The 16,694-nt window shown below is 34.1% G+C and overlaps 1 protein-coding gene and 1 long non-coding RNA gene across 4 annotated transcripts in view; one reads left to right on the plus strand and one right to left on the minus strand.

The window, feature by feature from the left end:
• LOC133071799 (uncharacterized) overlaps positions 1-4,304 on the plus strand; it is a 72,908-nt gene extending 68,604 nt beyond the window's left edge. The window contains exon 4 of the long non-coding RNA XR_009696539.1: positions 532-4,304. This is a non-coding gene — a long non-coding RNA (uncharacterized LOC133071799). The remainder of the gene's footprint in view (positions 1-531) is intronic.
• Positions 1-16,694, minus strand: part of PDS5A (PDS5 cohesin associated factor A) — a 119,811-nt gene that overhangs the window by 59,902 nt on the left and 43,215 nt on the right. For all 3 annotated transcript variants that reach the window (XM_061164591.1, XM_061164592.1, XM_061164590.1), the window contains exons 6-9: positions 14,461-14,587; positions 11,762-11,842; positions 9,249-9,389; positions 4,901-5,016 (exon numbers count right to left, since the gene is read on the minus strand). In XM_061164591.1, the coding sequence (XP_061020574.1) occupies positions 4,901-5,016; positions 9,249-9,389; positions 11,762-11,842; positions 14,461-14,587 (465 nt within the window). The remainder of the gene's footprint in view (positions 1-4,900; positions 5,017-9,248; positions 9,390-11,761; positions 11,843-14,460; positions 14,588-16,694) is intronic.

Raw genomic sequence — 16,694 nt, forward strand, 5'->3', positions numbered from 1 at the left:
TTTTCTTCTTCAGGGGATCTTCCTGACCCAGTGTTCAGCGCATATCTGCACTGGCAGGCAAATTCTTTACTGCTGAGCCACCAGTATTCAGTTCAGTTCAGTTCACTCAGTTGTGTCCGCATTTTGTGACCCCATGAACCGCAGCACGCCAGGCCTCCCTGTCCATCACCAACTCCCGGAGTTTACACAAACTCAAGTCCATTGAGTCGGTGATGCCATCCAACCATCTCATCATTTTTTTTAGATTTCACATATAAGTGAAACCATACAGTATTTGTCCTTCTCTGTTTGACTTGTTACCCTTAGCATAATTCTCTCTAGGCTCATCCATGTTGTCCCAAATGGTAAGATGTCTTTCTTTATGGAGGAGTAAGACTCCATCGTGTATGTATATACCACATCAACTTTATTCACTGATGTGCTGTTTGGGCACTCGGGTTGCTTTCCTGTCTTGGCTATTATAAACAATGCCGGGGTGAACATGGGGCTAGTGCATCTATCTTTTCTGATTAGCATTTCTGTTTTCCTCAGGTAAATACCCAGGACTGTAATTCCTGGATCACATGACGGTGTCATTTTAAATTATCTGAGGAACCTCCAGACTGGTTTCAATGGTGGCGGCACCAATTTACACTGTCATCAACAGTGCAGAATGGTTCCCTTTCCTCCACATCTCTGCCAACACTTGTTATTTGTAGTCGTTTTGGAAACAGCCATTCTGACAGGTGTGAGGTGGTATCTCATTATGGTTTTGATTTGCACTTCCTTGATGATTAGTGATGTTGAGCATCTTTCTAAAAAATATATCTATTTATTTTTAATTGATTGATGATCGGTTTACAACATTGGTTTGATTTCAATCATACATCAACATGAATTAGCCAAAGGTGTACAAATATCCCCTGATGTTGAGCATCTTTTCATATGTCATCTTTGGAAAAATGTGTATCAGATCCTCTCCAATTTTTATAACAACTTGCTTGCTTTTTTGATGTTGACTTGAATGAGGTATTTATATATTTTAGATATTAACAACTTATCATGTATATTATTTGGAAATACCTTCTCCCATTCAGTAAAATTATTCATCCTAGTTCTGTGAAAAAGGCCATTGGTATTTTGATAAGGATTGCCCTGAATCTGTAGATTGCCTTTAACAATATTAACTCTTTCAATCCACAGACAAAGTATATCTTTCCAACTCTGTGTGTTGTCTTCAGTTTGGTTCATCAGTATCTTACAGTTTCCCAAGCACAGGTCTTTTGCCTCCTTAGGTAGGTTTATTCTGAGGTATTCTGTTCTCCATGATGTGGCTGTAAATGGGATTATTTTCTTAATTTTTCTGATAGTTCATTGTTAGTGTATTCAGATGCAAAGATTTCTGTTTATTGATTTTTGTATCCTACAACATACTCAAATTCATTGATGAATTCTAATAGTTTTCTGGTGGCATCTTTAGGATTTTCTATGTAGTATTATATATCATCTGCAAATAGTGAGTTAGGACCTAACAGAGGCAGAAGATATTAAGAAGAGGTGGCAAGAATACACAGAAGAACTCTACAAAAATTGTCTTAATGACCAGGATAACCATGATAGTGTGGCCACTCACCTAGAGTCAGATATCCTGGAATGTGAAGTTAAGTGGCCATAGGAAGCACTGCTACAAATAAAGCTAGTGGAGGTGATGGAATTCCAGCTGAGCTCTTTAAAATTCTTAAAGATGATGTTAAATTGCTGCACTCACTATGTCAGCAAATTTGGGAAACTCAGCAGTGGACGCAGGACTGGAAAAGGTCAGTTTTCATTCCAATCCCAGAGAAGGGCAGTGCCAAATAATGTTCAAACTATTGGACAATTACACTCATTTAGCAGGCAAGTAACGTTATGCTCATGGGGTTGCAGAGTCAGACACGACTGAGCGACTGAACTGAACTGAACTGAAGGTAATGCTCAAAATCCTTCAAGCCAGGTTTCAGTAGTACATGAACAGAGAACTTCCAGATGTACAAGCTGGGTTTAGAAAAGTCAGGGGGATCAGAGATCAACTTGCCAACATTCACTGGATCATAGAAAAAACAAGGGAATTCCAGAAAAACATCTATTTCTCCTTCATTGACTACATTAAAGCCTTTGACTGTGTGGATCACAATCAACTGTGGAATATTCTTAAAGAGATGGAAATACCAAACCACCTTTCCTGACTCCTGAGAAACCTGTATGCAGGTCAAGAAGCAACAGTTACAACTGGACACAGAAAAAGGGGTTGGTTTAAAATTGGGAAAGGACTACGATAAGGCTATATATTGTTACTCTAGTTTATTTAACTTATATGTGGAGTATAGCATGCAAAATGCTGGGCAGGATGAAGCACAGGCTGGATCAAGATTACCAGGAGAAATATCAACAACCTCAGATATGCAGATGATTCCACTCTAATGGCAGACAATGAAGAGGAACTAAAGAGCCTCCTGATGAGGGTGAAAAGAGGAGTGAAAAAGCTGGCTTAAAACTTAGCATTCAAAAAACTAAGACCATGGTACCTGGTCCCATCACTTCACTGCAAACAGAAAGGGAAAAAGTAGAATCAGTAACAGATTTTATTTCCCTGGGCTCCAAAATAGTGACTGCAGATAGTGAATGCAGCCATGAAATTAAAAGACGCTTGCTCCTTGGAAGAAAAGCTATGACAAACAGAGAGAGTGTATTAAAAAGCAAAGATATCACTTTGCTGACAGAGGTCTGTATAGTCAAAGCTATGGTTTTTCCAGTAGTCAGGCACGGATGTGAGAGTTGGACCATAAAGAAGGCTGAGTGCCAAAGAACTGATGCTTATGCTTTCTAACTGTATTGCTGGAGAAGACTCTTGAGAGTCCCTTGGACACCAAGGAGATCAAATCAGTCAACCCTAAAGGCAATTGACCCTGAATATTCCACTGGAGGACTGAAGCTGCAGCTCCAATACTTTGGCCATGTGATGCAAAGACCTGACTCATTGGAAAAGACCCTGCTGCTGGGGAAGACTGAAGACCAAAGGAGAAGAGGGAGGCAGAGGATTAGACGGTTAGATAGCATCACCGACTCAATGGGCACAAGCCTGAACAAACTCCAGAAGAAAGTGAAAGACAGGTAAGCCTGGCATGCTGCAATCCATGGGGTCGCAAAGAGCTGGACACGACTTAGTGACTAAACAACAATAATAATCACTGACACAGTTTCATTACTGGTAATTGATTTGTACATATTTTCTGTTTCTTTCTGGTTCAGTCGTGGGAAACAATACATTTCTAGGAATTTGTCCATTTCTTCTAGGTTGTCTGCTTTGTTGGCAAATAATTGATCATAGATAATGTGATTTTAAACATTGAAAACATTTATATTTTTGAAGTGATCTTGTAAATAATCAATAAAACTAAAGATATTTAATAAACACCTAATAACGCATGGCTGCCTACTTTCTAATCCACAGATAACTGTCATATTTTAATAAAATATTTCATTTAGGATTTATATTCTAACTGCCAGAGAAAAGTGAGAATATTACTATTCATGATCAAGTATCAAACACTTATTACTAGATAATTAAGGGAAATAATCCAGCACAACAGATACGCTAAAAATACGTCTTTGTTTACATGAATAAGAGACCCACTACGAGGACACCAGTGAATGTAAAATTTTCAGTGGAAGAAGCCTCTTACTGTTGATTTAGTTTTTATAAGTTATGCAAGTGAAAAATGGAGTCTTGTATTTTTGTTTAAATGTTTTTCTATATATACTAATGTCAATCACAAGGACAGATACACTCCTCTCTGTACTGTCAAGTAGAACTGTTTCATTCCCTCGAAATTCTTATAAATTCAAGTTTAATCAATCAAATGGTCAGAAAATATTCAAGACCTTCAAAACAGCCTGTTCTGAGCAAATAACTTAAGATATCACTATGTCAGTGTCTCCAGCTTGTTATATACATGTGATCTATTTATTCGACTGCCTTGGGTCCCAGTGGCGACATACAGGATCTTCACTGCATCATGGGGGCTTAACTGCTCTTTGCCATATGGGATCTCAGCACCCTGCCCAGGGACTGAAGCCGTGTCCCTTGTATTGTGAGGTGGAGTCTTATCCACTGGACCACCACACAAGTCTCTTATTTGTTTTATTTTAGCATTTAACATAGGGTTACTATAACAATTATTATAGTGAGTTTACTTTAAGAAAAATTTTGGAGCCCGTTTCCTGAATCAGTTGAATTAGACAATGATGAATTTCAAATGTTCTCTAGAATATTAATAATAAAAATTGACTTTTTAATCAATGTTTGAAGCAAAGAAACATGTAAATGTAACACAAGAAAGTAATTTAATAAATTTCATAGATTTTCCAACCTTACCATCAAGTTGAATAGAACACAATAATTCCAAGTTCTTCAGAAGGAACATTAAAAACTTTGAGTATAGAGCAGTGCTACTTTCCATTTCAAAATTACACAATACCGAATTGTTTAAAACACATCTTGCTACCAGATAAGCTACGTGTCTCAAGGATAAGCACCAGTAAATAAGTAATCTGTTTGAGTGAAATACGGCATGGACTGACTGGACCATGACGTCTTCAGTCTCATGATTTATTTAAAAAGTTTAAGACTCTGCAGATCTTCAAAGGTTTATTCTAATGACATTATTTTAGCACACGCAAGAAAGATTAAAACCTGTTATGTGGGTAAATAAGAAAGAGTTTCTTCATAAAAAATTCCTCTTCAGTTTACTCTCCAAGAGAGACAAAAACATTGGTATTAAAGAAACATATATCAAAGTTTGATACATGTGGTTTTAATCAGGTGTGCCATACTGACTAGCCTCCAAAACATAAGAGTCCACAGAATTGTATGTTCTCTTACCGTCCGAGAAAACACTGCCACAGAGGACGATTCTGTGTTGCTAAATCGGAATCTTTAGAACCAAACAATTTAGCTAAAAGTCGAACAACAGCTAATCGTTCTTCTCCGTCATTGCTCTAAGGGAAAAAAGAAAATAAATAAAGCCTGAGATTTATTCATCAGATTACAATAAATAACACACAATAGTCCCAAGAAGCTGCAATTTCACTCTTTTTGCTTATAATGATGAAAACTTTAAAATATCATATTCTCTCATTTACTATGCAGAAGTTGATTTAATTCCACGTTAGATCATCAGGGCCTTTGCTCTTATTTCATTCCCTCTCAACTGTTAATTTACGCCTGTTTCTCTGCTTGCTTGCTGCAATCTGCACCGATGCTGTAGAAATATGAAGATAATGATATAATTCTAACATTCCCTAAGAGTCCTAGAAAAAATTCTGTGAACAGAAGACCTACAAATAATTTCTGCCCTACAATTTCATCTCCAACATAAACCTGTATCAATTAAGGTTTTGATATGTGAAGGTTTTTTTTTTTTGGTATATGAAGTTTTAATCAATGATCCCCTCATGACTGGAGCACAAAATACTGAAGAATGTCATGATTCAGGAAAACTCATTATAATAGAAGACAATGAATCTTACGAGGATCTAAAAAGTCAGGTGAATTGAAAACTACAAAAAAGCAAAACTTTGTTTTTGACAGAGGCCTATTTTCTTATCCTGAATCAATATACAGTATAAAAATGTCCTTCATTTCACTACTGATGTCACATTAATATATATTGAATTATTCCAAAACCACATGGTGCATGAAATTTTTTAAAAGTCACACACTCACTAGGAAAATAAAGACAATAACCAAAAGCAATTGCTAATTTCTAAAGTGTTCAAATACAGTAACAAAAAGCAACTGCTAATTTTTAAAGTGTTCAAATACAGTGTGTCTAAAGTAATACCAGAAAGTCAATACATAGATATTCATGGGAAAAGATAGCAAGTTAAAAAAGAAAGACTAGAGGAGGTATCATATTTTTTTAAAGAATGCTTTAATTTTCAGAGATAGGGGTTTTGTGGTTAAAAAATAGGCACACTTATCAAACAGGTAAAAATGAAAATTCAAGGTTTAAAACTACAAAAATGTTTTTCTTTGACAAAGTCTTTCTCAAGCAATGTGACTACAATGCAGATCAGTGCTGCCTTCCGTAAGTTCAACTGACTAGCTAACATGATTTATTTTCTTTTTAAAGAAAAATCAATCTATCCCTTAAATTTCAAATACTAGAAGAAGTGGAAATCTTACTTTACTTGAAAGTGACCACTTCAGTAGCTTGGTGATTATTTCACATGTGACATTTCACATCCATGTAATGTAACTACTGAAATAAAACTAAATGAAAACTTACTACTCACCCCCTGCCTTTTTTGACTTTTAAATATGTTCCTTGAGTGAGACTGGAATATGATGATAATGAAGGGAAATTTTTTTCTGGTGCAAAGACTATTTGGTGTCTTTGATATATGGCTATGTTGATAATCTATCTCAAAGCGAAAATTATCTCATTGAGCTATTACCTAATATATTGTTTGACTACAAATATATATATATATAAAGTATTAATTAAAATAATGGATAAAAATCAGAAATTCTGTATTGATAATTAGTGGCTTTCTAAAAGAAATTCAAAAGGCCACCTAGTTTTTATTTTTCTTCAACCTTAGTTGGAAAAGGTGACCAACTGTTACTGTTTCTAATTACAAAGTAATCGATTCAGAACAATATTCTCTGTAAAAATTTTCTCCAACCAAAATAAAGCAATTATGATTGTGTTTTAATGTTTTAAATTAAGGAATAAATATAAATGCCTGCTTATCTCTGCCTAACATGAAAAAATTATAATGTAAAATGTGGCAAATTTTCTGACAACTATAGCCAATGCCAAGTAACTCAACTATCAGAATACCCCGTAAAACACAAGGGGGTGACAGCACGCTGAGGACCTGCAATGGGTAGTGAAGACAGTTGCAGACAGTGGCCCAGTGTAAAAAGTAAAATCAAACAAACTGTTATTCTGAAGCATTTTCTCAAACACTTTTTTTTGTCTTTAGAGGACTTTTAACTACAAAGAAGTTGTAGCTATGATTCAGAAATACACCTACGGAAAATCACCACAGCCATAAAAAACTTCCTAGACTATCTGCTTGGCATATACTGGTGACTCAAAAAAGGGGCACTCTAATTAAATACAGATGGGCTACCTAGATGGTGAAGTGGTAAAAAAAAAAAATCCTCCTGCCAATGAAGGAGATGCAAGAGACACAGGTTCAACGTATGGGGTCAGAAAGATCTCTTCAGAGTAGGAAATGGCAACCGGCTCCAGTATCCTTGACTGGAAAATACCATAGACAGAGGAGCCTGATGGGCTACAGCCCACTGGGTTGGAAAGAGCTGGACACGATTAAGCACACACACACAATTACATATAGATAGTATCTGAACTACTCTGAATCTGTTTCTTCACTTGGGATGAGAAAAGTAATACTGGTACAGGCTAGGGTCACAGTCAGAAGCAAATAAGAACATAGGTTCTTATTTTACAGCACTTGCTGTAAAACAATAAAATATTCCATTATTACTATTATTTAGATACAGTACTAGTTCAACATAAAGTTTTAAAAAGGCACAAATTTATCTAAGAATACAGAAAAACATAAAAATCAATGGCCTTGGGTTATAAATATTGCATTAAAAGAGACTATATAGAAATAACATTAACTAAGGTGCTAAAATTTTTTTTAAAAAGGGAATTAAGAAATCTATTAAAAAAATTCTTGTTCGCCTACTCCTAAAGTATGCCTATGAAAACATCAACTTGTATCAATGAATAAGAGAGGGTACAAGATGAAGAGTAATTGAGGACAAGTGGTAGAGAAAAGCTCATAACCCATTTAAGGTACTACTACTCAAGTTCTAGCCAAACATGTGTAATCTGGAGTTTTCAACAAAGTCTGATTTTAAAGTTTATTCATCCACTCAATGTTATCAACTTTTTAAAAAGAGAAAATTCTTTGCATGACATTTTGAAATAAAATTTATCAAATAAAACATTTTTGGGAGGCCAGATTCAGCTCTTAACTTCTCATGTAAGTAATTGAACTTATAGAAGAATGAGGTATGGACAACCAATGTAGCTTAACTTCATTCTGTTTACATTAAGCCTACACATTGAAATCCTGAAGTCTAGTTCCTAATCCATTCCCACCGTCTATTATAGCTGCCTTGTTTAAGGATTAAAGAGGCTTGACTTTCATATTCAAACTCTATATATAGACTGGGAGAAAATATTTTAATGCCTTATACATAGAAATAATTTGGTATGGAACCACTCAGACTGTTGTTGAAATAAACCCATTATTAAAAACTAAAACAAAACTTTGTTCTGTGTAACATTTTTCATACAATAGTTTCTGAGAAACCTAGTAAAATGTCTTTCATACATGAACAGCAAATTCTTGTCATAAAACGGACAAATCTTATACCTGTTTTAAGAGTTTGAAATCAGAGTTCTAATTCCAAATACATTTTAACTGTGTAAATTGACAAAATAATTCATCTTAAATTTTTCATAATAATTTATCTTATATTTTTCATAACTTAAAAAGTAAAAATTGTAGTGCTGGTCCTAAATATACCATAGTCTAATTTAAGGATTAAATAAAATACTGGATATTAAAAAAATCTTTCAAAAATTCCAGAATATTAACCAAAATGTAAGGTGTTCTTTTCTAAAGTTTAACAAGGAGAAAGGACTGAGTGTTAAGATTTTTGTATTTTTTGAGGAGTTATGAATTTGTTTAGTTGGCTATTTAAAAAACAACAGTAAAAGGAAAAAAAAAAGCCCAGATATACACGTCATAATAACGTAAAAATTTTTGTCCTTGATCTATACTATGAAAGGGTCAAATAGTTAAAATCAAGATCCTTTGAGTACTGAGTCTGATATCATTTGATGTTCTAAAATATATACATATAATAATATATATCATTTAATAACATTTAATACATTTTGGGGATAACTCCATTTTTTATATCTGTTATTTGTATCACTGTGTTTATCAGGCATTTAACAATCAAGTAAATTATAATTTTAACTGCAATGAAAAACTCTCTTATCACTGAGATGAGAGTCTTTGTTTTACTCAAATGATTTAAAAAAAATGTATACGTTAACTAAATGTAAGATAAATTGAACTCACATTTTATTCTTTTACAGTTAAAGGAAAACAATATAACATATATGTTTCTCTCAAAAGTTAAAGAGCTTAGAAATTATAGTCAGTCCTACCTTCAGTTTGAATTCAAGCTGCGGCATGACAGATAACAATAAATGGGGATCTATAGCAAAAAGTTCCTGAATCAGATCAAATACATGTTCTGACAAATCACTTACTGATGATCTTCCCAGCACCAGTACTTGATTGAAAAACTAAAGGAGACAGAAACAAAAATAAAATATCCATTTCATTTAAAAACTTGGATTGGCTTTTTATAAATGTGTTAAAAGAAAACTATATAATTAGGCATTCCATATACAAGTGAGGAAGATGAAAAAGAACAGATGTTTCAATTACTAATATATATAATAGGATAGTCACCAAAACAGAACAAATCTCCAAATATCATCAAATTATGACTGTTATATGAAAAATTTTAAAAGTAATTGAGTTGTTACCTTTCTTTCAAATTAGGATGACAATTCTAGGAATCAACTGTTATTAAAAAAACAATTTAAATAGTTTATTTAATCCATTATAGAGGATTTTATAGAGAAATTTCTTTATAGCAGACAAAAAATTTTAAATGCCTAAATCTTTTGGATTTTTAAGTTTGAGTAATTTCTTTACTAGGGCTTCCGAAGTAGCCCAGCGGTAAAGAATTCACCTGCCAGTGCAGGAGACTCAAGAGACATGTGTTTGATCCCTGGGTTGGGAAGAACCCCTGAGGTAGGAAATGCCACTCCAATACTCTTGCCTGGAAAATTTTACGGATAGAAGAGCCTGGCAGGCTATAGTCCATGAGGTCGAGGAGTTGGACACGACTAAGCAACTGAGCATGTGTGCACACACACACATACTTTCTCTATTAATGTAGCAATAAAGAATAACTGAAGGTGGAGGACAAGTTGCTTTTTTTCCCAAAAATACCCAGAAAGAGACTTCCCCAGTGGTACAGTGCTAAGAATCCGCCTGCCAAGGGTCACGGGTTCAATCCCTGGTCCAGGAAGATTCCACATGCTGTGGAGCAACTGAGCCCGTATGGCACAATTACTGATCCTGTGAGCCTTGACTGCTGGTCCCGTGCACCCTACAGCCTGTGCTCCACAACAAGAGAAGCCACTGCAACACAAAGCCCACATACTACAACCATGAGTTGAGCCCATTTGCTGCACCTACAGAAAGCTTGAACACTGCAACAAAGACCCAGAGCAGCCAAAAAACCCCCCAGAAAGCCAAAAACATTTTAACTCAGAGGGCAAAGAGAAGGAAAAGGTGATGATACAAAGGCTGATAATTTAAAAGCATTCTAGGAAGAAGAAACAAAGAGAATATAATACCAAAGTACAAATTAAAAGGTATCTCCACTCCTTGCTAGCAAAATTAAATTAGAAAAAAACTTTTAAAATGGAAAAATGCTACAGAGGCAATTGTATGGAACTGATCTGAGCATGTTTTTGGTAGTATGATCAAATGATAAGTTTCTTTTGAAAGACAACATATATTAAGGGTTAGAAAATATTAATATTTATTGTGAAGAACTTGAAAAGAATAAGGAAAAGAGTTTTAACAAAATTTAAAACTACACATACACATATGCATAATTCTGGAACGACATGAAAATCTATTGGTAACGGCTATTTTTGAGAAGTGAGAAAAAGACATTTGAGATTGAAGAAAGACAAAGTCACTGTATATACTTTTAAACTTTTTTAAACCATGTTTAAGTATTTAGTAAATTAAATAATACTAATAATTCATAACATTTAAATTAATATACTTAGACTTTTATATGTAGAAAACAATTACAATAGTAAATAAGTACTACATTCACAAAGACTGTACTAAAGAAAACACTGAAAAAAACCTAAATGCAAGGCAAAAGGGAAATGATTAGGTGAATTATATATGAATTCAAAGGAACACTTAACAATCATTCTTGTCATAAATAAAAAGATAATGTCAAAAAAAATGATGTCAAGATATGGAAACATAAATGAACAATTCAAAGTTTTATATAAAGTGTGAAAAAACAGGTAAGAGTCTGAGCAATGTTCAGTAATGAACTTGTTACATTAATAATTATAATTACAATTTCTTTTCAGAATTACTTTATTGACTTTTTAGTAAAAACAAAAAACACACACAAAAGTAAAAAAACAACTTACTACTCTATTAACAACTATTTAAGAGGGAAAGCCAAAAAGGTTCAGAAGAATGGTTTAGAGACATGAAGAAGGAACTATATAGACAGAGAGCCACAGATAAAGATGAAGGGAGAAAGTGAAAAAGATCAGCATAGCCAGAAGATAAAAAGATAAAATACAAAGGCAACAGAAGAAACGGTGGGAATTGCAGACCCAACATCCTCTATCTTGTGCCATTTAAAAACAATGTCTATAAGCTTATAAAGTTATGCTGCATTTGGTTACATTTGGACATATCAGTTCTCTTATATATTTCTTCTAAACAGGTGAAACTGTTTACAGGCTGAATAAGCCTTTATGTGAAGGGTTCTAATAAATTCATACCTTTATGGATTAAGAACCACAAAATCACAGAAACAAGAGGCAGAAATACCTACATTGGCAATGCATGCTTCGATAGTCTGGACTGTCCTTTTCAACAGGACTTTTGCAAGGTCAAAGGACTGTTTATTTAAGTTCTGAAACACAAAAAATATGCAAGGTTACAAACGAATTAATTTACGAGATAATACCACTAGACCATCAAAGTCTTCCAAGTTCAGAAAATTTAAAGCAAAAAATATAACTGAACCACATTCAAGGTTTTACCCACTATCCACTGGTCAAGAGGTCATAAACGCAGAAGTTACAAATAGCACAACCATGAATCAAAAACTAAAATACAAAAAAATAAAAAAAACACAGTAGGTAATTAGCCAAAAGCTCAACCCTATATTAAGTTTAGTTTTACTAAATCTAAGACTTATAGGTTTTGTTAACCGGGAGCTGGTGATGGACAGGGAGGCCAGGCATGCTGCAGGCCATGGGGTCGCAAAGAGTCAGACACAACTGAGCAACTGAACTGAACCAATCTGAATTGGCAATCACACCCATTTATCCCTAACACACACACACACACACACACACACACACCCATTATCCTAAGTATTTCACTGTCTAATCAATGTCTGTTCTGAGGAAGAGTGGACCTGCGAAGTGCTTCAAGCAAAATTCTCAATCAGTTATATTTCTGAAATGCTAACTACTGCCTTCATTCCTCAAGATTCCCAATGCATGGTAATAAATTAAAGGGTCTGAGGAAGCCTGTGAAAAGATATATTTAATTTTTAAAAAGTTATTGAAAATGGAATCCTTGTGTTGAAAAGTACCTATTAACATCTCTACACTTTGCAGTTTTAGACCAGATTCATTCACCATCATCTTGCACTTATCTCCAAAAAAAGACAAGGATATCCTATACCTTAGGTTAGTAGTCAGCAAAATTTTTATGCAAAGAGCCAGATGGTAGATATGTATTTTAGGCTTTATGGCCAGCCATATCATCACTGCTGCAACTACACACCTCTGGTTGTTGCAGCAGGAAAGCAACCATAGACACAATGAAAACAAATAAGCATGGTTGTGTTCAAATAAAACTTTATTTACATAAATAGGCAGTGGGCCAGATTTGGTCTACAAGCCATAGCTTCCTGATACTTGCTCCAGGTTTTTATTCCATTTCCAAGAGAATAAGATTAGCTCAAAATTAAGGCAATCTTGGAGGAAACAAACAGGTGAGGGAGATTAAGAGATACAAACTTCCACCTGCAAAATCAATGAGTCACAGATATGAAATGTAGAGTGTGGGGAATACAATCAATAACTATGTAAATCTTTATGCTGATACATTATAACTAGATTTAGGTGATCATTTTAAACTGTATAGAAATACTGTGTAACCGCAACTAAGGAAGAGTCATGTAGATCAATTACACTTCAAAAACTAACTCATAAAAAAAGAGATCAGATTTGTAGTTAAGGCAGGGGGTAGGGAGGCAGAATTAGATGAAGGCAGTCAAGAGGTACTTCCAACTAAGAGATAAGTATGAGTGATATAAACATCATAAATCTATTTAAAAATAGCTATATGTTATATGTGAATGAAATTCATTAAGAGAGTAAATCCTAAGATTTATTTCATTTGCAAGAAAAAAATTTTGTTTCTATTTCTTTAATTTTGCAGCTATGAGATAATGGATGTTCACTAAATGTCTCATGTTTAAATGAAATAAATGATTTCATAATGTAGGTAAACTTATACAGTGCTGTATATCACTTATATCTTGATAAAATTAAGAAAACCTTTCTATTTCCTAAAAAGGCATAGTTCTACTCATTAAAAATACACTCTAAAAAAAAAAAAAGGAAAAAAAAAAGAAAAATACACTCTAACTAGAATACAAACACTAAATACACTATTCCTCATAAAATTTTTCCCTTTCTTATGTTGTCTAACATATATAACCTCTTTGCCATACTCTCAAAATTTTGATCTAGTACAGACTCATTTGAATTTTTAAAAACTGTAAATAATATATCAGTCAGGAAAAGAATTTATAATTGGTTGCATCTTACTGTGAATAGTATAAATAGATACATTCTTATCAGACATCTGATGGCAAGTCACTGAACACTTAGAGGAAAAGAGTGGGAAAGTAAGTACCAACAGTAGGATAGGCCTGAATCCACATCAGTGGTGGACCCAGAGTCGGGGAAGCTAAGTCCTTCGCTTTCTTAGGGTGAGCTAGCAGAAACAAACAGAAAAAGGAAACGGAGAGGAATAGACTGCTCTTAAACATCCTTTCCCCCTTAACATTAACCATATAGTTTCTGCTTTTGCCCAAATCATTTTCTGAAAGTGCCTAAGAAAAATGTAGGACAGGGGTTCTAAGAAGAAACACCAATTCCTACACTCTGTATCTGTTAGAAAGTAGTAAATGCATTTTCTTTTCTAAAACAAAGAACTAAACCAAGACAGTAGTTCAATTCCTTGCAATTCCTATATTACATATGAGTGGTCAATCTGGAACATTTTTAATTTTCCAGAGAAGAGGAGCACTTAACCAAATGAAAATATATCTTTTAAAGACGACAAGAGCTATAAGGCTTATGTGTGTTACTCTAATTTACTTGGGACTGGAGAATGATAGTGGGAATAATTACATGGGATTGCAAATGGTGAAAAACAAGTTTTCATATGTGTAGTACTACCATTAAATATTAACCTTAACCTTTAATATCTTCATACTATACAGACCTTATGTGCAGGAATGAGGTTAATAAGAATGGAGTCCAATAATTCTTGAGTAACTCCATCACCTTCCATGATGATAGAACTCATCAAGTCTAGCATGTGCATTTGTACCTTCTTATTGTGGCTATTGCTTTTAAAGAAAAAAAGAGAGAAAAAAAAATTAGGCTTACCAAAGAAAATTAAACTTCCCAGTTTAAAGCAACTATCTCAAATGTAAAGGATTTTTCACTTTAGCAAACCACACCAATAATGGCAAAGAAATTTTGGCTGTTCCATATTTACTTTGCTCCTCTGGTGATTATTACTAAAACAGCTAAGAAATCACTGTAAACTATTTCACACATACAAAAATTTAATTAAGCCCCATACACCTAGAATTCAAAGAACAGGTTATATTCAACTAAACAAAAATGTCAACTTCAAAGAAGTCTTTGCTTACATGCCCCTGGATTTTAAAAAATGACAAAATTTTAAGGAAACAAAAAATGTACAAGATAAAGAACACAGATAGCTTTTCATCCCTTTTGATTTTAATAATTCCCCCAAAATGACAGAACTATAAACACAAAAAAGGCCTATGTAAACACCTGCATATCTCTGCCAGTAGAAGTTTTAGTTCAACAATATTGAAAATCCAAAATCTCATGTAAAATGCTACCAGAACTCATGACTTCAGATTCTGAAAAAGTGATCCTGCTGTCTCTCAAAGAATTTCAAACAAACAAATGAAAAATCAACAAGGTATAAAGACAACATCAGTTTCAGTCCTGCTTCCTTAGCTAGTGCAGAGTCAAGGGCAGGACTTCTCAATAAATATATCTAGTGCCGATATAAACTTACCCAAAAAGACTGGCACAAAATTGTTATAAGTCAAGAGAACATCTAGGCTTCTCCCTCTCTGACTGTATCTTAACTAAAGACTTGACCTGTTCGTTTTCACTTCTATCAGAATATATATGCAAAGACAAATCAAGAGACTGATATAACTTAGTTGTACTACTACAGACAAAGAGAAGTTTAAATTAAGACTAACCTAAATTTTATTATCATTTATGTATCTCTTATCTATAATTTTTAAAAAATAAGCTTGAAATAATGTATAATACACCTGTTGGGCACCTAGTGGTAAAATCAAAGATCAAATTTTTAGAGTTGGTGAAAAATTGTCCTATTGTTAGATTCACAGTTTTCTACAACTTTTAGAAAAATATTCTCTCTCAAATATCTTGCTTACTAAAGGCCAAGACTGTGCAAAAGTCAATCATATAGTGGGACGTGTGTGTGTGTATGTGGTGGGAGGAGGTAGACAGTGAAGAACAGAGATACTCAGCTTGATACAAAAAAATGAAGAGAGTATTTAGGTCTCAGATCCATATCATTTGTGAATAGGAAAGGAGTAAAGAAAAGAGAAATGAAACAGACTTAAAAATTATTTCCATTAGTTTCAGCCAAGATTCAATAATAGGATTTACTCTTCTACCTGAAACAATTAAAAAAAAAAAAATAAACAAAATATATGAAAACATATCAGACCCTATACACATGCTGCTGAAAGAAGGGAAGCTTACTTTTTCTATCTATAAAAGTTTCCAGGCTTCAGTACAGGAAGAGAAGATCCTAGCAGAGCCTAATGGTTTTTCTGAATCTGGAGAGACTAGTTTGCAGGGCAGAATACCAGAGGGGAGAGAACTACTCAGAGAGCAAGCTCTCAGAGACTACTGCTGAGTCTTCAGCTGACTAGTGATTAGCATGGGCAGGTGTCCTGAGTTTGGGGAAGGAACCACCTGTGAGGAGCAGAAGGAATCATCCCTGGAATTCACACAGGTCAAACAATGTGTGTGTTTCAACTACAGTGGAAAATCTCACAACTCACAAGGCATCTAGTAATCAGAAGGGTAAACCCACATATCCAAGCAGCTCTGTGAGCTCCAAGCACAGCAAACAGGAAGAAAACTCCACTGTGAGACATCATAATTGAATTCTTTAAAACCAGCAATACAGAGAAAATCTTAAGTGGGTAGAGAAAAAGAAGATACATTATTAACAGAGAAACAAAGATTTAAAATGACAAAAACTTATCATTTTTAAAAGTGTAAGCCAGAAAAAGATAGAGGAACATCTTTAAAAGTATTGAGACACAAAAGAAGAGAGGAAAGAAGTCTATTATTAACATAATATTCATACCGTGAAAATTACTTTCAAAAACGAAGGTGGAATAAGGGTTTTTTCAGACATTG

Source organism: Dama dama, chromosome 17 (assembly GCF_033118175.1).
Source record: "Dama dama isolate Ldn47 chromosome 17, ASM3311817v1, whole genome shotgun sequence".
Classification (NCBI taxonomy): domain Eukaryota; kingdom Metazoa; phylum Chordata; class Mammalia; order Artiodactyla; family Cervidae; genus Dama; species Dama dama.